This window comes from Oryzias latipes, chromosome 17, assembly GCF_053564925.1.
Source record: "Oryzias latipes strain Hd-rR chromosome 17, Olatipes_Hd-rR_3.1".
Classification (NCBI taxonomy): domain Eukaryota; kingdom Metazoa; phylum Chordata; class Actinopteri; order Beloniformes; family Adrianichthyidae; genus Oryzias; species Oryzias latipes.
In genome coordinates, this window is record NC_136253.1 from 15,308,551 (window position 1) to 15,330,322 (window position 21,772).

Consider the following 21,772-nt stretch of genomic DNA (forward strand, 5'->3'; position numbering starts at 1 on the left):
CTACTGTCCCGTGGGTCTTAAACTTCTGAATAATATGTGCCACTGTCATCACAGGAACTTCAAGCTGCTTAGAGATGGTTTTATAGCCTTTACCTTTAAGATGTTTGTGTTAGATTTTGTTTCTAATGTCCTGGGACAATTCTGTCCTTCACTTTCTGTTGTCCATGTTCAGTGTGGTTCACACCTTTTCACCAAACAGTAACGTGACTATTTGTTTCTCTTTAAATAGTCAGACTGACTGATTATGGGTTTGATAACAGCTGTGATGTGAATTAAAGGACATACCTGAGTTCATCATGACTCCCTGGACAATTAGTTCTCAGTCTTTTATGGAGGTACCATCATTTTTGTCCAGCCCTGTTTCATTACCGTAGTTTTTTTTTTTTTTTAATAATTCTGTTAATCAACAACTCAAAAGTAATGGCTGATTTTGATTATTTGATTTTCAAGAAATTTTAATTTATTGTTACTTTTGAGCATTTCAAGTCAATTCAGTGAGCATTGTGGACTTTCTTTCTTTAACTGTGGGGTACCAACTATTCTGTCCACCACTGTAGGTCTGCCATACCCTCATGTCTACATGGCTGTGCTGCTCAGCCGTGGGGAGAGCTCTTAAGGAATTTGAGAACATTGGAGACTTCTTAATGAGCCGCGCTCAGTGTGTATTGCAGTGAAGACCTCTGGTGCTTCCTCATCTCCACAGTTTGGGTTTGGGCACATAAACCCATACCTTCAGACTCTCAGAACCTTCTGACCCAGAACTGACTAGATGGATCAGATCCACACCTTGGAAAGACTTCAAAATCCTTCAGAAAACATATTTCCCAGTTCCAACCCTGATACATCACCATGCAGCCCAAGTGAATCTTCTCCTTCACAGTGAGAGAGCTCTGGTTCAAATCCCAACTGGGTTCCGTCTGTGTGTGGCATTGTGGTGGACTGGTTAACTGTCCAGGGTGAACCCACCTTCATCCTCAAGAAGCTGGAATAGGCTCCAGCAACCTCTATGACCCTGCACAGAGCAAAGACAGTGTAGATAATTGATGTATTGTTTTTAAGGACCCCAAACTATAAAGTTCAGTTTTGTTCTGCTGACTGGACCAAAGTCTGGTGGTCATGTGTGAACATCAAGATGCAGCTCTCATCCTGAACATTGCTGTATGCCCAAACCTCTAAGATTACTCACTCCAACATAGATGTTTGCTTCCAGGTCTTTGTTAAAATGAAGCACAGCGTCAACTCTGACATCTCCCATCTTTATGTGTGCTAGAAATAAAGACCACATGGGAAATGGAGGAGAGCATCTCAGCTGCAGCTGTGCAAAGATCTGAATCTCTGCATGTACCACCCAGAACCAGAGCATTCAAAACAGGATTTCTGATCCAAACCGCAGCTCTCTGATCAGAACCTGCGGTTAGATCAGGTCCCATAGCTTTGCTTTTGTCATTTGCATCTCACACAGACGTCCAGGTGTTTCACTGCATTTTTGTGAGATTTCAGTTTGAAACGGTCACAGAGTTTATGTGCATGATGGTAAATCTGATAGTTTGTGTGAAACATGGCAGCTCCTGACAGAAATGTACTGAAGAGCCATCAAAATAAAAGATTTTATTCCAACCTGAGGAAGTAACAACACCACAAAGGATGAAAAAAAACAGCTCTGACTTCACGGTCACAACTGGTCTGGTCTCAAAATTCCACAGAACCACAGAGACTCAGTGGTGATTTGATTTGATGTTTTCATTGGACAAAGCTGAACAGGAAGTGACAGCGGCAGGAAACACACAAGAAGGGCGGCCCAGCCCTGGTCCTTCAGATTGACTGTTTTGCAGTTCTCTCTGCACCGCCTGCTGTTGGTTAGCTGATTAGTCTAAACACACTGAACATGCATGATTCAGGGATAACCAGCATCAAGAAGTGCAGCTGGAAAACAGGCAGGGTGGTAGACCTCCAGAACCAGGGTTGGGCAGCCCTGACCCATAGGTCCACCAGAACTTTACAATCACAAAGCAAGGCTGAGATTTAAACTCTGTTCATATTGGTTCTGCTACCTCTCCCATCAGGGCAGAACTGGACAGAACCGAAGAACCTAATATCAGTGCAGCACAACAGATCCTTCATGCAAGATGCCTCCATGAACAACAAATTATTTTCAGATCAGCTGAGGGTTCACAAACTTCCTGGACTGAGAGACGATGGTGTGAGAATGTCTCTGGTGTCATCTGCTGAGGTCCAAAGTTCTCTCATTGGGGGTTGTCCTCATGTGGGACTTTTCAGTCTGACAGGAAGTTGCAGAGTTCCCGTTAAAACTTCTGAAGTCAGAGAAGTCTGGCCCGGCGGGCCTGGAAAGGGGGAATGGGTTGGTTTTACTCAGAACAAAAAGCACCAGTGGAGTTTAGTTTGAAGGCATCAATTCAAGGTGGGGGGGGACTGAAAGGAACCAAAGGGTACACCAGATTAGAAGTTGACCCGAGGAGGAGGCATGCTCTCTCTGGGTCAAAGTGGCCAAGCGGATCTCAGAGTTCTGGTTCTGAAGTACAGTTAAATGTGGGGGCCAGGCAGAACCCAAAGCGCCAAAGAAGAGTCTAAAAAGTTTTCATTTCAATAGAAACATGAGGGCCAAAGCCACACCCCCACACAATAAATAACAGACAGGAGGGCGGTTCTGACCTGGTTCTGGACTGTTAAAGTTCATCAAGGCAGTGTAGTTAGTGTCACTGAACCGGGTCCAAACTCTGAGGGAGAGTTTCTATTTGGTTAGGTTCTGATGTGACATTTGGCAGCTTCAAGGGTTTCGGCTCTGAAGGGGGCGGAGCCTGTAACTGGGGAGTGGTCACCAGTAGAAGGAGCGGGACAGGAAATTGGCTGCAGCTCCAAGCCAGCTGGCACCGTCTTGGCTGGATCCGATCCGGGTCACGGCCTTGTCGGGTTCCTGGGACGGACTCTCATCCTCGGGCAGGTATTCCGGCAGGTCTTCGTTCCGCTCCACTGCCACAGAACCGTCCTCTGCAAACGGGACCAGAACCTGCAGAACCACAAAAGCAGAACATGAAGACGCCTTTCTGATCTGTACAGAACAAACAGCAGAACTGCTGAGGATCATGACTACCACCACGAGGTCATGTGGATGGAGGTCAGAGATCAAATGTGTGACCTCTACTACAACAGGTCAGTACGGAAATTACGATGACATCATCAGTGTTTGCAGAACAGAATCATTCACACTGATGGGCTGACAGTAGGTCTGCACAATAAATCGCAAATGTATCGTTATCACAACATCAAGCTGTGCGATACGCATATCGCAAAAGACGGCGAAAATTGCAATAAATGGTTACCTTACATCTGCTAAAACAATTTTATGGCAGCTTGAAGTATTTAACGAATCAAACAAAAGAAGTCTTTCTGAGAACAGGAAATGTTAGAAGGAACCAGGTCACAGGAAGAGAACATGAAGCTACAGTGGTACTTTTGTAGAACATTAAAGAAAGAAATAATTCAATGCATCACACTTTTCCTCCAAAACTGAATGACTTAAAAACAGATCAGTAAAAAAGCAATCAGAACATGACTGATTGATTTTGATGCTGTGTTGATGTGCAGGTTCTTAACATGTTAGCATATGTTTGTCCTGTAGGTTAAGTCCTTTGGACCAATAACAAACACTGAGGTCTGCTCTATTTCCTGAAAGCACCAAGCCCACTGTGAGCAGTTTGGTCTTTTCAGCCTCTTCAGTGAAAAGAGAATGAGATCATGATCGTTTAGATACATTTCTTTCTGATAATTTCACCTGACCCCCCCCCCCCCCCCCCGCCCCCACACACACACACACACACTTAAGGAAAGCAATATGTACAAACGAAAGACAACTAAAAGCAAATTTTGCTTTTATTTAATCAAACGCAAGACAAATGTAACCCCCATTTCTGGGATGAATAATAAATAAATGAACACTTTTGGAATCAAAGTTAAGTATAAGATTTTCCTTCTTCTCACTCCCTTTTGGACTTGTGTTGTTTATAATTTTCTTGTTTTATATAATTTTTGTCATGTTTTTGTCTTATTTTGTTATTCTACACTTACTTTCACTTGTCCAAAAGGATTTAATTTAATTAATAAACCCCGTCTTCTCCATGGAGAAGACGATGAAGCAGCAGGAGTCGTTGTTGTTTGTCGCTTGTGATACCGCCGTGTGAAACTAACGCTACGGAAGCTCTGGGGAGCCAAAAATGCGGCATTAAACAAAAACACGATTTAGTTATTTTTGAAAATCGCCCGTAACAAAAATTTTGAATCAATTTATTCAATCGATTTTTCGGCCAGGCCTAGATTTGAGATACTAAATTCGCCTAATAGAAACAGGACAATTAAAAAAAAACTCGCATTTATTGAAAAAAACGCGTTTGCGCGTGGAGGAGGTGGTTTTTTGAGCAGTATCAAAATTGACTTATTTTGCAAAACTGCGATTGAAACACTTTTTTGGAATTAAATGAGTCACATGACCAACAACCAGATGCCAATGAAGGAACTGGCTGCATTGGGCGCTGCACAGCGGGTGCCACAGAATCCCACAGCATCACACAGTTTGTTAGATGCACAGCTCCTCTGTAAAATCAACAACCACGATTTCCCAAAATCGCTTAATCCATAGTCCCTCCCATGAGGGAGGAGCTCGCTGCTCCGTGGCCTTATAGATGACGATGAGCGCTAGTGCTGTGGCAGACATTTGAATGGGTCTGCTGTAAATCAAAGGATTGCTCACATCCGTTGCCTTGAATGACTTATCATGTGAGTTGGTTTGTGTATAATTGCATAATTAAAATTTAATGGAAACAGTGTTATTGGGAAATTGTGGTTTTTCTTTTACATTTCTAGAATTCTGATCAAGTTTTGCGCATGTGTGTAATGGAAACACAGCTATCGTCACTCAAATGTCATCCTGCTTTGACTTCACTGTGTGTTTTACAGAGGAAGTGGTTGGCTTGTGCGGTAAAAGGTTACTTCTAAGCTACAATAACAAGTAATTTGTTATGAATTAGTTCAAAAGTAACTTACCCATCATTGGTTCTGATCCAGATCAGCTTCTAAAGCTCTACTTCATAAATGATTTAAATGCAGTCAACTGTAAAATATTATGCAAACCTAGAAAATTCTGGTCTTAGTGGCCTGGTGTTACAGCGGGAAAAAAAGACAAACGTTTCTGTAAACAGAGTAATAAATCAACCTTTCATGATAGGCATTGTGGGGTCCCACAGGGGTCTGTGTCGAACACCACTATGTTTGTGTTACAAATGAAAAATATTTGTAATGCAGATAATACAGGTGTCTCCAGTAATAATTTAAAAAAAATATTGAGATAGACAAACTTTCTTTAAACTCAAATGTTCTTTATCAGAGGAAAAACAAATCAAAATATTATATTTATTGTAAATTTTACTTTATTTACCAAACTCCTGGCATCACAATAATGAACCAAGAGGTCTGATGGCCCAGTTCTTCAGATATTCTAGAAAATTCTAATACTGACCTCGTCGCCGTTCTCCGTCTTCACCACCTGCTGAGCCTTCATCACCTGGGTAGAAGCTATAGCAGACCCCAATGCCTTAAAATGGAGACGGTCAAAGTTAATGCCGGCACCAGCCGGTTTCTGTAAAGGTCCAGAATGCCATGAAGAGGTCTGACCACCTCACCTCAGCCTTCAGGTCCGAACGGATCCGGACGATGCACCTCTTCACGGCCATCTGGAAGGTGAAGCTAATGACTCCTCTGATTTTAAGCAGCGCCTCTTCACACAGACTCCTGCGGCTCTGCAAACACAGGACCGATTCCGAACTCAGGCTTTCGTTTACAGCAAACATGAAAGAATTGAGACATCTGTCCTCTAGAAAAACCAAAGGGCAGGTCCAGTCAGGAGGAGAATCAGGTACTTCCTTCAGTGCTGAGGCTAAGCTATAGAAAGAGGCAGCGTGGTTCTGACCCAGCTTGAGTCACTTAGGATCTGGACTCACTGAGTCATCCAGCCCGTCGATCTGCAGGACGACTGTCTTTGCTCTCTTGTTGCTGGAGCCTAAGAAGAACTGAGCTTTGCGGCGGCTGCTCACTGCTGCTCCAGCTGGCTCTGAGTCGGCGGCGCTGGCGGCCTGCAGCAGCTCATAGATTTCAGACGCCAGCAGTTTGGTCTCTCCAGGAGTGGTGGATCTGCCAACACCAGACCAAAACTTAGCTTTAGTTTCACTTATCAGTGGTTGATTGTGGACTCATTAGAACTGCTCTGGTCTTCCACCAAAGCAGATCAGACATAGGTTCCTGTTTCAACATAAATAAATGAAAAGAACTTTTTGGGGCAGCGACTTTGACTCCACCTTGTGGCAGTGAAATTATTTAGACTTAAGAAGTGCTTTATGTCAGAACTTTATCTGGTTCTGGACTCTTAGGCCGCATTTACACTGCAGGTCTTGATGCCCAAATCTGATTTTCTGACTATATACGATTTTTTTGACGACCCGCTTAGATCATCTTTTAAAAGTGACCCGTATCTGATTTTTGCATTTACACTATACAATGCTGAAACTATCAAACGTAGACGTTCTGAGGACTACGTAGCAGCATTTCCGCCTAGCGCGGACCTCCTTCAGACTTTTGTGTGACTGCGGTGTCATTGAGGCAACGCAGCGACGGAAGGAGGCGTTGCCTTGGGCGGTCCTGAGGGGACGTTGTGCTGTCCTAACAGTTCGATCCAAGCAAAGAAATAAACGGCTTCTAGCCTGTTCCAGAGCAACGGTGTCCCGCTTGATTAGTTACCGTTTGTGTCCCGACCGGAAATAACAGCGGTTTCCGACTACGGTCTGAAGCCTGAGGCTGAAAGGTAACACGCTGACAGCAAAATCAGCGCACAAAAGCACCTTAATAAGTCATGTGATCTCAGTTGTTGGTGCCCTAAGTTGATGTCACTGACATACGACTCGCATTTACCTGGGAATATCCGATTTGTCTGCTTACGTTGCACACGCAAATGCAAGTATCCGATTCGTATCCGATTTATTTCCACATATGAATGAGACCTGTATCCGATCTGAGAAAATCGGAATCCATGCGCTGGTGTCCTACTTACACATTTACCGTTCATATCCGATCTTTGCCACATGAGAGGAAAAAATCGGAATTGGGTCACTTGAACCATGCAGTGTAAATGCGGCCTTAGTGTCAGACAAAAAAACAGGTCCACCTAGTACAGCACACTCACTTCTGCATGATGTTCTGCAGGCTCAGCATCATCCCCAGCTCCCCCCTCAGCTTCTCCCTGTTGGCTCGACATTCTGCCAGGTATCGGATCGCCTAAAAGCGCAACTAAGGTCAGACCAAAAACAGCAAACAGAACCTGGTTCTGACCCATAACAGCTCAGAGACTAGCCTGTGAACACACACCTGACATCTTCTATCACTCACCAGCAGGGCGGAGTAGACCACCTGAGGGTTGGGGTGGTCCAAGAACAGGATGAGTCCCGGTAAACAGCCCTGGTCCTGGACGATGGCCTGCCGATTCATGGGGTCAGCAGCCAGGTCCCTGAGCTGGTTGACCACAGCCAACGCGTCCGGCTCACCGCTCATGGTCAGTGCTCACCCACCCATGCAAAGAGGAATCTGCAGGACAGAGGGTTTGAGGAACTTTGACACACAGATTTCAAAGCAACAGCGTAGATCCTGGCAGATGTTTACTGAACCAGCAAACACAAAAATGCTGTTTTGAGTTTTAATGCTAAAGGAAACTGAACTCATTCATCTTTAATCCACACAGCTTCGTTTGATTTTCATGTTAAGTATGAACACATTCTTTACATTTTTAAACTAATTTTTGTAGGATCATTTAAAAAAAAGTTCCAGTTTGGTTGGAATCGTGGAGTTCTGGCTCGTGCACGCGCACGATGAGTAAACAAACACCTGCAGCCACATCTGACTCCATCAGGCGGATCTACGGCTTCCTCTCGTCTCCACCTTTTATCTCTGCTTCTACGCCACCTGAGAATGAACCGGTCACTGAATAAAACAGATCCCGGCTTCACCGTGACACCCACGCTTGCGTGACGTCACGAACTAGGAGCAGGAACTCACTGAATTACCGGTGTCCACGCGGTGTCACGCGCGTAAAGAAGGACCGGCGCAGTCGGCCCCCCTCAACAGGTGTTCCCAGGGTCCCGGCGGGAGGTGTCACCTTCCCTCGCGGATATTTGTTGCAACTGTTTCGGCGAAGCTTGGTGCTAAGCTAATAGTTAGCCTGTCTGCCTGCCCTCCCGTGAGTCTCTATCCGTTTCCGGTGAGCGCGTGGACACTGTGTGTGTTTAGCGCTTTTCCAGCAGCAAAACACACATCTTTACTGTTTACGTCTGCGAGTATTGTTTTGTTTTTCTCTTTAATTTAACGACGCTGACGCCCGAGCTGTGGCATCGGTTCTTCCTGCCGAGAAGCGTCGAAGGTGGCCACGTCACAACAGAATCCCTGTGATTGGCCAGTTACCGGGAGTCTGATGATGAGAACCAATCAGCTTATGAGTTTCCGGATGTAAAGAGCCCACACCCTTAAAATGTAGGCGAAATGATGCTGAGTCAATTATAAAGTCAAACCCAGTTTTCATTTCGGTTTTTAGTCAAAAGGAAAACACCAAATAAAGACACGGTTCTCAAGAGCATGTCGTTTACTTATTCAATAAAGATCAGTTATCAGCTTCTAAATTTTACACGCTGTGACTGGAGAGGTTTTCCTATGCATTCTGGGAGTTGTAGTTATATTCATGGTGAAAGTTTCCAAAACGGGTGTTTTACTGATCTTACAGCGCCACCAAGTGTCAAACCTGACAAGCTACATGTGTTGGTGACTACTGTATTTTTACATCTGTAAATCCCCGTGATGTGGAGTCCTCCTGGGCTTCAGTCTGGGACCACCAATGTTTTTGATAATTTGACATGATTAAGGTCGTAATAAAAATAAATCAATGCATTTTTAGGTCATTGCAAGGTATACATACTAATAATTCAATATCAAATTGTTATAATAATCAAAGTATTACAGTATAGTAATAATTATCACATATTAAAAATCAAGAACAAAATAAAAAAATGGGCTGGAAATGGACGTTGGTGCAGTTTTCCTTTACTGTAATTTCTGGTGACAGCTTGGGTCAAATGTCCTATTTTAATTTGATTTTTTGATTTGAAATGTTTTATTTCAAGCAATCAAATACGAATAATGCACAAAAAACATCACAATCATCGGTTATACATTCATACAATAACGTATCAAACTTAGGATAATTAGACATCAAATTAAATATTGCTTGAAAGAGAGTGGAAGGAAGCAAAGTTATATAATCCCACCCCTGTTCTACCATGGCCATTTTATTACATGATTTATCATTATCTGGTTCATAACTTTTTATCAGACAGAATTGAGAATCCTTAAGTATCAATAAAACACATAAAAAAAGATGAAATACTTATGTAAAAAATAGACATAACTATTTTAGAAATCAACATGGCAAATGCAGATCAGTTATCTAAGATATATGCAGATTATGTTAATTAGAAAAGTCATGTAAATGATTAAAAAAACAATACTATGTCAGTAAACTCACCTTTGTTTCTTTTGTATTTATTTTTATGTTTCTCACTGTGTGCATGTTTTGATGTATTTTGAATGATTGTTCCTTGTAAATGTATATTTTCTATTAATGTATTTGATGCTTTGAGGTTTGAGGTTGACGATTTGAACACCTTTCCAGGGACTACAGATAAATAAAATTCTGGCGCATTGCAGCCATGCTTTTAATGTGTGCTGTCCCTGTTAAATAAATGAATAAAAATATGAAAAAAAATAGACATAACTGTTTCAAAAATCTTCATAGGATCTTGATTGTCTTATATTTTTTTCCGTTTTCAGTTTATTACTCATCATTAAAGAGTATACTCTTTGACCATCACTTGTGAGGATGACTGAAATAGGTAGAAGGGCAGATGAAGATATTGAGGGACGACCTGAGCTGTAACGGAAAAGTAGGAGAGACCAACACCCACATTCAGCATAGTTTAGCACACAAGCAGTGTGCTGAGTGAGCAGACATCTGTGTGGATGTTCGGCTCTGCTGAGTCTGCTGTGGGGCCCACAGTGGCAAAATACACCAAACCTCTGTGCAAAAACAGGTCGTTGTTGTGCACGTCTGCATCCTTTTTCATGCTTAAGCAGTGTTGAAAATGAAAGCTAAAATGTTCTGCGTACTGCAGATAAATATATAAACCACACAAGATTAAAAATAAAAAATGTGGACAATGCTAAAATGCTTTTAACTCTTACTCAACTGCTGAAAAAACTTCCTAAATGGAACCGTAAAATTTGAGATTGAACATTGTAAAGGTAAATGATGTCAATAATTGAAATAGTGTAAATCTTTGTGATTATTGCCAAAAAATAAAAAACGTACATGTACAACTGAAAATAAACAAAAAATTCCAAAAAAATGCTTTAATAGTTCAAAGCTCTAATTGGTGTTTTAAGCTATAAAAGGAAAACGTATAAATGGACTATTGAGTCAAACAGCAGAAACTTAAAATTTGAAAATTATTCTCAAAATGATTTGTGTAAAACAATCATACATGCCCATACAGGCAGGGAACATTGGTAACAAAAGTTGAGTGCCACAAAAAAAAAAAACTAGAATTATAAATTCATAAATAATTGATTGGTAAAAAGCTTCTTTAAGCTTTAAGAAAAAAAGTAGTTAAGAAAAAGTTGACTGTTGAAAAATTGTGAAATTTTAAACATATTTCTATATAAATGTAAGCTTATGGATGCTAAGCAATCTCAAAAAAGTTTTTTTTTATTGCATTAATCCCCTTAGATAATTTTAAAAGGAATGCCAGTTTAAATGTTTGAATCAGTAAAATTAAAATAATAATAAAAACAGCTGAAAATGAGCAAAAACCTGTTTATGTCAGGAGCATTTAATAATACTGGATTGGATTTTTCTGCACTTGTCCAGAGGCTCAAAGCACTTGCCATGTATGTCCATTATTCATTCACTCCTCATTCATACTTGGAGATGGTCAGCTCCTGATGTGGCCCCAGCTGCCCTGGGATGCCAGTACCCACCCACGGCCCCTCTGACCATCACAGGGACATTCACACGCTTTCATACACCGGTGGAGCAACGCTGGATGCAGGGAGGGTGACGTGTCATGCCCAAGGACACAGTGACAGTTGACTAGGGGGAGCAGGGATTGAACTGCTGACCCTTTGATCATTGGATGTCCTGCTCCACCACCTGAGCCACTGTCGCCTATTATGTATTCTTTTTTTTAAATTATGGATCTCATTACTGCTTTCATGGGATCAATGATCACACACAAGAGCATTTCAGAGGCAGAGCAGGGGGGTTCATCCTGCAGGACTAAAAGGTGTTATTGTGTGGCATGTTATTGTGCCCCAATTTTGTTCTGCTAATGTACATTATACATTTATTCTTAATCTTATTTTGTAAAGTTACATCAGATTCTCGCTTTAGTCCTTTTTCTTCTTTCCGACACTTCTCATCTGCTGACCCTGCCAGTGTCAACGTAGATAGATCAGCATTTGCACTAGCATCATGGCTGCCTAGGGGTCATCTCAGCAGCATTAGCTTGACCAAAAATACATTGAGACTGGAGTGACTGTAGCTACAAAGCTGAAGAAGAGCAGCTCAGGCTCCTCCTACTGACTGCAGAGAGGAAGAAGAGCAGCTCAGGCTCCTCCTACTGACTGCAGAGACGAAGAAGGGCAGCTCAGGCTCCTCCCACTGACTGCAGATGATTGACAACTGTTTGACTTCAACCTCAACATCAGAACAAACACAACTCAAAGCTCTCTCAGCTGATTCAGATGAACATCCCATCCACACTTGGAAACATGAAGAAACTGGCTGTGATGTGCTTCTTCTCAGCTCTCATATGTACGTATGTTTCTGTAAAACCTCAGGATATGATCTGGATTTGATTCAACAGAAGTTCATGATTTACAAACGAAAAAATGTCTTTTAATTTTGTCTCGAAAACTAAGCTATGTTGAGTTTGTAAGTTTGGATCAAAGATATGAAGAAAAACTGTTTTCTGTTCAGCAGGTGACAGTCTGGAGGATGGAATCACTGCCAGCAGAGCTGAAGTCTTTTCATCAGAGGAGCTCACAGTTACTCTGTCCTGTAATTATTCAGTCACAGCTAACAATCTGCAGTGGTATAGACAGGATCCAGGATCAGCTCCTCGGTTCCTCCTCCTGATCACTGACACCAAAGAACCCAGTGTGGTGGAAGCAAAACCTCCAAACCCCAGACTGACTGCTGTCCTGAACCGGGAGAGGAACCAGGTCCATCTGCAGATCTCCTCTGCTGCAGTGACAGACTCTGCTGTGTACTACTGTGCTGTGCAGCCCACAGTGACAGGAAACAACACAACTCTGTACAAAAACCTGCAGAGAAAACACAATACTACACAACATCCACTAGAGGGTGTCATTATCACAAAACAGTGTGGCTGCATTGACTTCACAGAATCCATCGGCTTGAGAAAAATGTCACTTTATTGACATAAATCTTAAAATAATTGTGCATATGCAGAACATTCAGATGAATTATCAGATGTGTTTCGCATATCCAGAAACATGACTTTTCTGATGAAGCTCAGAAGCTCTTATAGAATATGAAGCAGAGTCACAGCAGATCAAAGCCCATGAACTATCTCTTTCAACAAGTATGTACAATGTTCCTTCTTCATGCAGATTGTTGACATTCCTCTGCTCAGTAACTGGCTTAGACCCTTGTTTTATGGGCTCTGAGCCTTCAAGAATTAAACACTATGATCTCTAAAACCAGAACAATTGTGTCTTTCTTTGATTTGATCATCCCGTCATTTCATAACATCTGCAGAACAGAAATCCGTTGTTTGTGATTACACCCACAAACCAGGGATGCTTTAACCAGCCACGCACACCAAACAACAAGCCTGAAGAGGATCATTTGTTAGAGAAAAGGCCTGTGGGTGGCTGCTCCTGTCAATATGAACCACAGACAGACAAACACTGGACTGATGATCTCTGGCGTCACCTAAACTTTAGGGTCCCGAGCAAACCTGAAGCCTGAAGAGGGACCACACAGACCAGTTTGCTCCACCTACCTCAATTACCTTCAGAAATGACCGTCATCTGAACTCCATGCATGCTGACTGCAACAGGAAATGCTGCTGAAGCAATCAATTTGTGTCTTTATTTTCAGAAACCTCAGAGAAACGTAAAAAAAACTTGAGCTAAAACTTGTTTACATGGAACAATCTTCATGTTTTCACCTCTGTCTTTATGACATTGAGATCTGCATGAAAGTTCTGCTTCAGTCGTTTGATGGGAATTGGAGCTGCTGCAGAGAGAAACAGAAAAAGAAATAGGAAAGCTTATAACGTCACATCATCTTGAAAGAATCAACAATCCTTCCCATCAGTGAAGTGCCACCCTTCCCTGCCCCCGCTGACTGAACATGTGCCACACACCCCTCACTTCCCCCTTCTGCGTCTGCCACCCTGGTCAGACCTACACATGACACATTTATTAAAAAAAAAAACACACTTTTTTCAAAATGGCAGCTTTTCTGTTGATTTTAACTCCATAGCAACTATTACATTTTTTGGTCACCTGGGGGGGACAAACAAGTCTTTGTAATTTTTAAAAGAATTGGTAAAAGTACATTTTTGTATTCCCTTGGCAACAGAGGTTTTTTTGTTGACCACACCCACATTCTAAATATATTAATTTCATAGGTCATCTCATTTCATGAAGCCCGAGTTAGGGATTAATGTACTAATGAATGTTAGAGGTCATCCAAAGTATGCATTATGTCTCTAGCCCAGAGCCCAACCGCCAAAGACGACTGACTATTCATGCTCATTTCCTGTTTCACCATTACATTTTTAATCACACTTTCAAGATCTCTCCTTATTGAAGTACAGCTGATTTAGAGAAGAACACAGAAGTGTATGTTGTTTGGTATCAAACTTTGGGCTTGCTTCTGTGGTAAATTTTATTTTGAACAAAATAGAAACCTATTTCTTTAACGTAAATATATTTTGTCCTTCAACTGGTTAGCTATAGGCATTCATCTTGGTTGTACTCCAACAATTGGATGCTGGTTTGTTTAGCCCAGTTTTTGAATGAATGGACATTAGATCAAGTTTGTGATGACCACAGCGCCCCCAATTGGACTTTAAGAGGAAAAAACTGTGTAGGTCATATGAGCTAAGCCTTTTTTTGATGGATAAAAAAATAAAACGCAGCAGTTAGCCCACCCTTTATTGATTTGTTCATCTGTACTGACAGCTGCATCACACCTGCAACGCCACAAAACAACATTTACAAATGTTATGATAAATAAATACGTAGCTATTAGATCAAAAGGAGCATCAACGGTATGGTACATCGGTCACAGCATTGATGACACAGATTTGACCACTTTGAAAAGGTTTCTTGTCTCAAAAATGTCATTCAGTAATGAAAAAAAAGGACATTTAAGGCATAACACTGTCTGAACACACAGACAAGTCATAAAGATTTGCCTCTTTAAGCAGCTCTTACTTAGAAATAATAGAAGAGCATAATCTAGGTAGAACTGAGGTTCCAGATGTTCAACGCCACAAAATGCGATTGATTAGTTGGAAACGGAAGCAAATTTAGGCCTTGACAGTTGCTGCCTTGCATTTTTACCAATTTTCCCAGATATCCCACAAACTTAGATTACCTGCTATTCCCTGCTCAGTCAGAGAATAGTTGCAAAGAAAAGGGTCCTTTGAAAAAGAAGAAACCAGCCATTGACGCCTGGATTTGAACTCCCTTCATCTGAAGGGTCATTTAAATTCTTTCTCAGATGTGTGCGTTGGGGTCCCCTCACTCCCGAGAACCCACTCTGCTTGGCGTAGTCAGTGGTGAAGTCTTGTGTGGTGCAATAAGTTAGTGCTGGCGCTGAAGCTCCTTCCACATATTTCGCAGGAATATGGCTTCTCGCCTGTGTGGGTTCTTGCGTGAACGGTCAGGCCCCCCCTATGGCTGAAGCTCTTCCCGCACTCCCTGCACGAGAACGGCCGCTCGCCTGTGTGCGTTCTCATGTGATCGGACAGACTGTTGCTCTGACTGAAGCTCTTGTCGCACATCGTGCAAGCAAAGGGCTTTTCCCCTGTGTGGGTTCTCATGTGGCGCAGCAAGTGACTGTTGAGGCCAAACCTCTCCCCGCACGTCTGACAGGAGAAGGGTTTCTCGCCCGTGTGCGTGATCATGTGGCGGGACAAGCTGCTGCTCCGATTGAAGCGCCTCCCACAGGTTTGGCAGGAGTAAGGCTTCTCGCCAGTGTGAATCCTCATGTGACAGAGCAGGTCAGAGCTTCGGCCGAAGGTCTTACCGCAGGTTTTGCAAGGGAAGGGCTTTTCGCCCGAGTGCGTTTTCATGTGACAGAGCAGGTTGCAGCTCCGGATAAACTTTCGGTTGCATATTTGGCATGAATACGGCGGCTGGCCTGTGTGGGTTCTTTTGTGATATGTCAACAAGTGCAGACTGGAGAATCTCCTTCCACAGGAGCTGCACATGAAAGGTTTCGGCGACATGGATGGGCTCTGGTTAGAGTCCTGGAGGTTTTCTTCATCGTGCAATATTGGCAACAAAGACACATCAGTCACTGGCTTAGAATGAAGTTGCTCATCCTCTTGACCTGCAAAGAAATCCTCAGATTTTTCTTCAATCGGTACCAATTCTGATTCCTTCTGGTTCCTCTCCTGGGCACTTAGCTCTTGGTTTGCATTAACATCATCATCATCTTCCTCCTCACTTATCTCTTGCACAAGAAAGTCTAAAGAAACAAGAAGATGCAAATTAAAATGATTCGCCTGTAATGATGGACCTTTACTGATCAACATCCACAGGACATGTCAGAATTACAGTCTACTGACACAAGTACATGATATTATTCTTCAAACAAAACAAGAAAAACCAAGAATTCATCAACACAGACCAATCAGACTCATGTTCATAGATAGGACAACCCACGACACCTCCACAGAATCTATGGGAAAGAAAAATAAACTAGGGACGAGTTGCAAGGTTGGAAGCTATGTTGTTAAATGAAAATCAAACTGAAAGGGTAATAATTGGCATAAATAGATAAATGATCAAAGTTGACCGAAAATAAAGTAAAAACAGAGCAATAACAAAAAAAATATATATTTTTAAAAAATGCCAGCGCCAGGTCAGGAACAAGCAAAAAAAAACCAAAAGAAAACGTGATTTAGTCAGCCATCAATTGTGCACGTTCTCCTACTTACAGAGAAAAATAGGCGTTTAATCTTCATTATAGAGTACAGATCAAAAGTTTGAACACACCTTCACATTCAAAGAGTTTTCTTTATTTTCATTACTATGAAAACTGTAGATTCACAGAGCTGGGACCAGACATGTCCGCCTGCCAAAGCCAGTACATGTCTTAAGTTTGCATTTGGATTGGGATTTGGATTCCCAAGAAGAGGATTGGGAATGTTCTATAGTCAGATGAAACCAAAATAGAACTTTCTGGTAAGAACTCTGCTCGCCATGTTTGGAGAACAAATGCCAAGTTGCATCCAAACAACACCATACCTACTGTAAAGCATGGGGGAGGAAACATCATGGTTTGGGGTTGTTTTTCAGCAAAGGGACCAGGATGACTGATCCCTGAAAAGGAAAGAATGAATGGGGCCATGTATCGTCAGATTTTGAGTGAAAACCTCCTATCAGCAAGGGCATTGAAGATGAAACGTAGCTGGAACTTTCAGCATGACAACGATCCCAAACACACTTCCGGAGTAACGAAGGGGCGGCTTCATAAAAAGCATTTCAAGGTCCTGGAATAGCGTAGCCAGTCTCCAGATCTCAACCCCATAGAAAATCTTTGGAGGGAGTTGTAAGTCCGTGTTGCCTCAAAACATCTCAGCTCTAGAGGAGATCTGCATGGAGGAATGGGCCAAAATACCAGCAAAAGTTTGTGAAAACCTTGTGAATACTTAAGAGAGAATGTTTGACTGCTGTCATTGCCAAAAAAGGGTATATTACAAAGTATTGAGATGAACTTTTGTTATTGACCAAAAAATTATTTTCCACCATAATTTACAAATAAATTCTTAAAAAATTTGACAAAGTGATTTTCTCCCCCTTATTTTGTCTCTGATAGTTGAGGCAAAATGAAAAGATGAAAATTACAGGCCACTCATCTTTTTGTAAGTAGGAAAACTTGCACAATTGGTGGCTGACTAAATACTTCTTTGCCTCACTTTATACAATTAAAGACTCCAAAAAGTTGATTTTTGAAGTATCTAAACCACATGTGGCAAACTCAAGGCCCGGGGGCCAAATGTGGTCCACCGTGTTATTTTATGTGGCCCGCGAAAGCATAAAAGTTTTAAATTTCTTAAAATATTTTTTTTTTTTTAGTTGATAACATATTATGTGTAGCTGCTGTTGTAATTATTCAATTTTTGCAGGTCTTATGTGTGCATGCAGACAAATTGTTGTCATCAAACCATCAGTTGGATGCAAGGCTGTGTGCAGGCTTTTTTAGTAAAATGTTACATGTGTCATACATGTTCTTTCTAGCTTAGTTTTATGTTATTTTTTTTATTCACTTGGACAGTTTAATCGTGGGTTTTTATAAGCGGACAAAATTTAAAAGGATTTATGCTATAGAGTAACAAGAAAACATGTTTTCTATGCAACTGTAATTGTCACTTTAGAACTTGATAATAAATAAATGAGTTTTTTAACATTAAGGAGTAGTTGCATTTATTTTTCATTACATTTACCGGTAGTTACATGTATAAGTTATATCTGGGCCTTTGAGGACAGCCACTATGCTGATGTGGCCCTCCGTGAAAATGAGTTTGACACCCCTGATGTAGACCCTTTAAAGACTAAAAGGCTTAACTTTATTTCTGTAGGTTTGAAACAGATGATTGGACGAAAAAACAAACAAACAAATAGTAGTGTTTTTTATTACTTAAAAACTAAACTTTTGAAAGCTCAACCTTTCTTGTTGCATTCCTAACAAACGATTTCCAACAATCTGACAAGGCACTGCCCCTGCAGAGACTCAGCCTGTACCTGTTTAACCCCCTGCAGCTCTCTTCAGAGTGTGTACACAAATGATGATGATGACTTTATTACCCACAATGGGGAAATTTCATATATCTGTGGCAGCATATGTGAAAATGAGAAAATGTGAAAAATGAGAAAATGTGTCACCAGTTCCTCTTAAACAACTAATTCTAACTTCACACAGTCCTTTCCTACACAAAACACCAGGAATATGCTGACTATGTCCAAAACATAAGAAGGTTCCTGGGCTTTAATGTTTCAAGAAACATTAAAGATCACCTCCAATTAAATTGTGGCTTTGATGTTAACGTATTCTTGTAGCCTTTTTCTCATTATGGAGAACATGCATAAAGAAAATTAGGCTTAAACTCGTATTTTGGAAAAAAAAAAATTGGAATAAAGACAGGAAGATAGCTTATTTGTGACATAAAAGAAACGCTGGGAGGGCTTAGAAACCTGACATTGAACCATATGAGACTGTGGTCTGGCCTCACATAGCTTGGGGCCAGTGGTTCAGTTCAAGATTGCATGTTTTCTTTGATGGGGTGTCCCGTGTTTACATTTAGGAAACCGAGAAAGGAAACGTACCCACACAAGACCAAGAGGCGAATACCAGCTCTTCCTGACCTGAAATACCGTATTTTCCGGACTATAAGTCGCTCCGGAGTATAAGTCGCACCAGCCCAAAAATGCATTATAAAGTAGAAAAAAACACAGATAAGTCGCACTGGACTATAAGTCGCATTTTGACGGGAAATTTATTTGACAAAATCTGAGACCAAGAACTAATAACTTGCACAAACTCATATGACACAATCATAGCAGACTGTTTATTTCATAATTTCACAGTAATTCTTTCTTATATTTATTTATTCCTTTCATGAAGCATCATTGGCTAACTAATACTCTGTTTTCATCCTGTATTTGTAGAAACAGTTGTCATTTTTATTGCATTTCTGAATCTATGAAATCATTGGAAAATAGAATATTATGTTGTTAGCCTTCAAGATCTTACTGTAAAAAAAAGTTTGCTGATTCTCTGAGTCACTTAACATACCTCATACATCAAATTGACCCAGGAACATCATCTCTGTTCCTCACAAATGAACATAACAGGAGGGTTAACACCGTATTTATTTCAATTTATTTCTAATATAAGTCGCTGCGGAATATAAGTCGCACCACTTGCCAACCTATGAAAAAAAGGGCGACTTATAGTCCGGAAAATACGGTATTTATTTTTATTTACTAACCCCTTATGGACAAAAATGAAGACTGTGGGACTTTTTCACTGGTGGGAGTCATTTTCATTCTTCTCTTCAAGACCCAGACTAATAAAAATTCTCGCTCCAGACTCACCTGTTGTGTTTGAGCCGATACCCAGCAGGTGGTGTTGCACATCCTTGTCTTCCTCGTTCCAGAAGAGGGGCAGCTCCCCACAAACTGTGGATGGTTCTGCAGACAGCGCCGTCACAGGGGTGTCCGTCTCTATTTTCACTTTAAACTGACGCTCTTCACAACCGCTGCTGGCCTCTACTGGTTTCTCCTGGGCCCAAGCTGGTTCTGGTTGAAGTTGCTCCGAACTGACGCTCCCATCCTGGTGGATGAGGAGCTCCTCCTCTTCCTCCTTGTAAACATGCAGCTGTGCATGATCTGTAGGATCAAAAAACCTCATCATAGAGAGAAACCAGACAAAAGAAAACTGCTTTAAAGACCCCATTTTTCCTGATCACGGTAAAGTCCTTTCACAGGGTTTGAGGGAACCTTTGGGTTCAAAACAGAAGAACCATTTGTTTTTGTGGTTCGGAAATTTTAAAAAAGGTCTTTGCTGTGAAGTTCTGCTGGAATGAGCACTTAAGATCACCGCCAGTGAGGTCTGAAGGTTAAGAACATGAAGAAAGGGAGCCTTAAGAACACCGGAGCCTGCCAAGGAATATCTGTGGTGTTCCAACATTGATGTTTTACAGTCGGAGTGATCAGTCTCTGATCCAAATCTAAACCTTAAATTTTATTTTTTTAAAGCCAATAATAAAAAAAGATTTCCTCTTTAAATTGTGATGATGTGAAATAAAAAGAAGTTAAAATGTGGCATTAGGGTTAAGGTTAAATCAGGAGGGTTCTTCCTTTCCAAACCACAGCATCTTTCTTTTACCCAAACACTTCCTGTCTGCTCCTTATGCTGACTCAGCATCAGTGAGAAAACAGACTCCAGTGCTCCCTCTGCATTTCCAGATGCCATGTTCTTAGAAAACTCTGACAGTAAATAATGACATCCTCCTGCAAGGACGTGTTATGTCAATTCAGAAGACACATGTTGCTTTTCCGAATGTTTGGAGTCTTTCGACTTTCAGCTGATGGGTGTTTGTGAAGCCCAGGTCGGGGGGGGGGGGGGGGGGGGGGGGGGCTTTCTGATCCTGCATGTAACTTGCACACGTATCAGGAAAGTCTGTCCAGGTTTTTACACATGTGGACTGAGCACCTCAATAGAAAGCATGTGATCATTCCAGACGAGCAGATTTGGGCGGCACAGTTCCAGTGAGAGTAATGTTAGTGTGATGGGATGAGAACGTGTTGGACCAGCAGAAACTTAAACTGGTGCTGATAAATGAAGCATATCTTTTAGTTTGGTAGACCAGAAACTCCAAACAGAACAGACTTCCTGACGTTTCAGGGAATCCAGCTCACAGTCAGATCAGAGCCGTTTCAGTTGACCTTCACAGCGATCATCATCCACCATTATAGACCTCTGAGTATCTCTCATGATCTGCCCAACAAGATTGTGTTTTCCTCTCCTTCACCCTGTTAGGATTTCAGGACAGAGAGATGGCCTGTTCAGGAACCACAGCTGTTACGGTGTTCTTCCATCACTGCAGCTTTGTAGTTTGTTGACACGAACACAGACACAGGAGTCTCACCTCGCCACTATAACAATACATTGACATAAATGAAATGAAATCGGGACAGAATGGAGCATCTTGATGATCTTCTTCAACAACCCTTTTCCACAAAGCTCTAAATGTTCTAATATAGTCACACGGAGATCCAGATTCAAGGACCTGGTGGATGACATCTTTCTGATTTCCCCCGTCCATACCTGATGTGTTTGTGTTTCTTTTCCAGCTGCTACAATTATCCAGCAGTCTGCGCTGACGATCTATCTCTTCCTCATACTGGACGATGGTCCTTTCAAACTGTCTGAAGATTTCTTCAGCAGCAGCAGTGAGTCGCTCGCTGATAAATTCTCTCAGAGACTGAACTGAAGACATCGCTGCTGCAGCTGCAACTCTATAGCGGACAATCCACAACACAGCCGCCTGCAGGCTCATACATGCTAGGCTAAACGAAAAAATGCTAAAGCTACTAACAGCACTTCCGCCGGAGAAATAGCCCGGAACATCCGGTCACGTGAGAGCTTATAATTTTTTTGTGAGAGCTTATAATTATATTTTCTTGTTTCAGAAACAAAAATAAGATTAAAATAATAATAATAATAATAATAATAATAATAATAATAATAATAATAATAATAATAATAATAATAATAATAATAATAATAATAATAATAATAATAATAATAATAATAATTATCATAGTAATAATAATGTGC

General features: G+C 41.4%; 2 protein-coding genes and 1 long non-coding RNA gene across 6 annotated transcripts; 1 reads left to right on the plus strand and 2 right to left on the minus strand.

The window, feature by feature from the left end:
• Positions 1 to 1,593: 1,593 nt before the first annotated feature.
• LOC101173737 (armadillo repeat-containing protein 1) lies at positions 1,594 to 8,515 on the minus strand. 3 transcript variants are annotated; one of them, XM_004078779.5, is made up of 7 exons: positions 8,118 to 8,515; positions 7,447 to 7,641; positions 7,244 to 7,335; positions 6,009 to 6,198; positions 5,691 to 5,807; positions 5,528 to 5,602; positions 1,594 to 3,025 (listed from the first exon to the last, which is right to left on the minus strand). In XM_004078779.5, the coding sequence occupies exons 2-7, from the start codon at positions 7,606 to 7,608 to the stop codon at positions 2,834 to 2,836; spliced, it is 828 nt and encodes a 275-aa protein (XP_004078827.1). In that variant the 5' UTR covers positions 7,609 to 7,641; positions 8,118 to 8,515; the 3' UTR covers positions 1,594 to 2,833. The 3 variants fall into 3 exon arrangements, with proteins under 3 accessions (XP_004078827.1, XP_011484566.1, XP_078790759.1); XM_011486264.4 differs by having other exon boundaries at positions 8,110 to 8,497; XM_078934633.1 differs by having other exon boundaries at positions 7,447 to 7,639; positions 8,365 to 8,492.
• A 3,321-nt stretch (positions 8,516 to 11,836) lies between these two features.
• LOC144986732 (uncharacterized) lies at positions 11,837 to 12,230 on the plus strand. Its single transcript, XR_013650588.1, has 2 exons — positions 11,837 to 11,971; positions 12,140 to 12,230. It is a non-coding gene; the product is annotated as an uncharacterized LOC144986732 (long non-coding RNA).
• A 346-nt stretch (positions 12,231 to 12,576) lies between these two features.
• LOC101172440 (uncharacterized) lies at positions 12,577 to 21,550 on the minus strand. Of its 2 annotated transcripts, none has more exons than XM_023965677.2 (3): positions 21,260 to 21,550; positions 19,525 to 19,818; positions 12,577 to 15,892 (listed from the first exon to the last, which is right to left on the minus strand). In XM_023965677.2, the coding sequence occupies exons 1-3, from the start codon at positions 21,489 to 21,491 to the stop codon at positions 14,973 to 14,975; spliced, it is 1,446 nt and encodes a 481-aa protein (XP_023821445.1). In that variant the 5' UTR covers positions 21,492 to 21,550; the 3' UTR covers positions 12,577 to 14,972. The 2 variants fall into 2 exon arrangements, with proteins under 2 accessions (XP_023821445.1, XP_078790747.1); XM_078934621.1 differs by having other exon boundaries at positions 13,254 to 13,423.
• Between the last annotated feature and the right edge of the window lie 222 nt (positions 21,551 to 21,772).

Bases quoted from the DNA above. Each gene is read 5' to 3' on its own strand.
- LOC101173737 (XM_004078779.5), bottom strand. From the start codon at position 7,608: ATGAGCGGTGAGCCGGACGCGTTGGCTGTGGTCAACCAGCTCAGGGAC. The intron at 7,336-7,446 runs GTGAGTGATAGA...TTGCGCTTTTAG, and splicing joins TGGTCTACTCCGCCCTGCTG to GCGATCCGATACCTGGCAGA. The intron at 3,026-5,527 runs GTCAGTATTAGA...GTGGTTCTGCAG, and splicing joins AGACGGAGAACGGCGACGAG to GTTCTGGTCCCGTTTGCAGA.
- LOC101172440 (XM_023965677.2), bottom strand. From the start codon at position 21,491: ATGAGCCTGCAGGCGGCTGTGTTGTGGATTGTCCGCTATAGAGTTGCA. The intron at 19,819-21,259 runs GTATGGACGGGG...TTGATCCTACAG, and splicing joins AAGAAACACAAACACATCAG to ATCATGCACAGCTGCATGTT. The intron at 15,893-19,524 runs GTGAGTCTGGAG...TTGTTTCTTTAG, and splicing joins TATCGGCTCAAACACAACAG to ACTTTCTTGTGCAAGAGATA.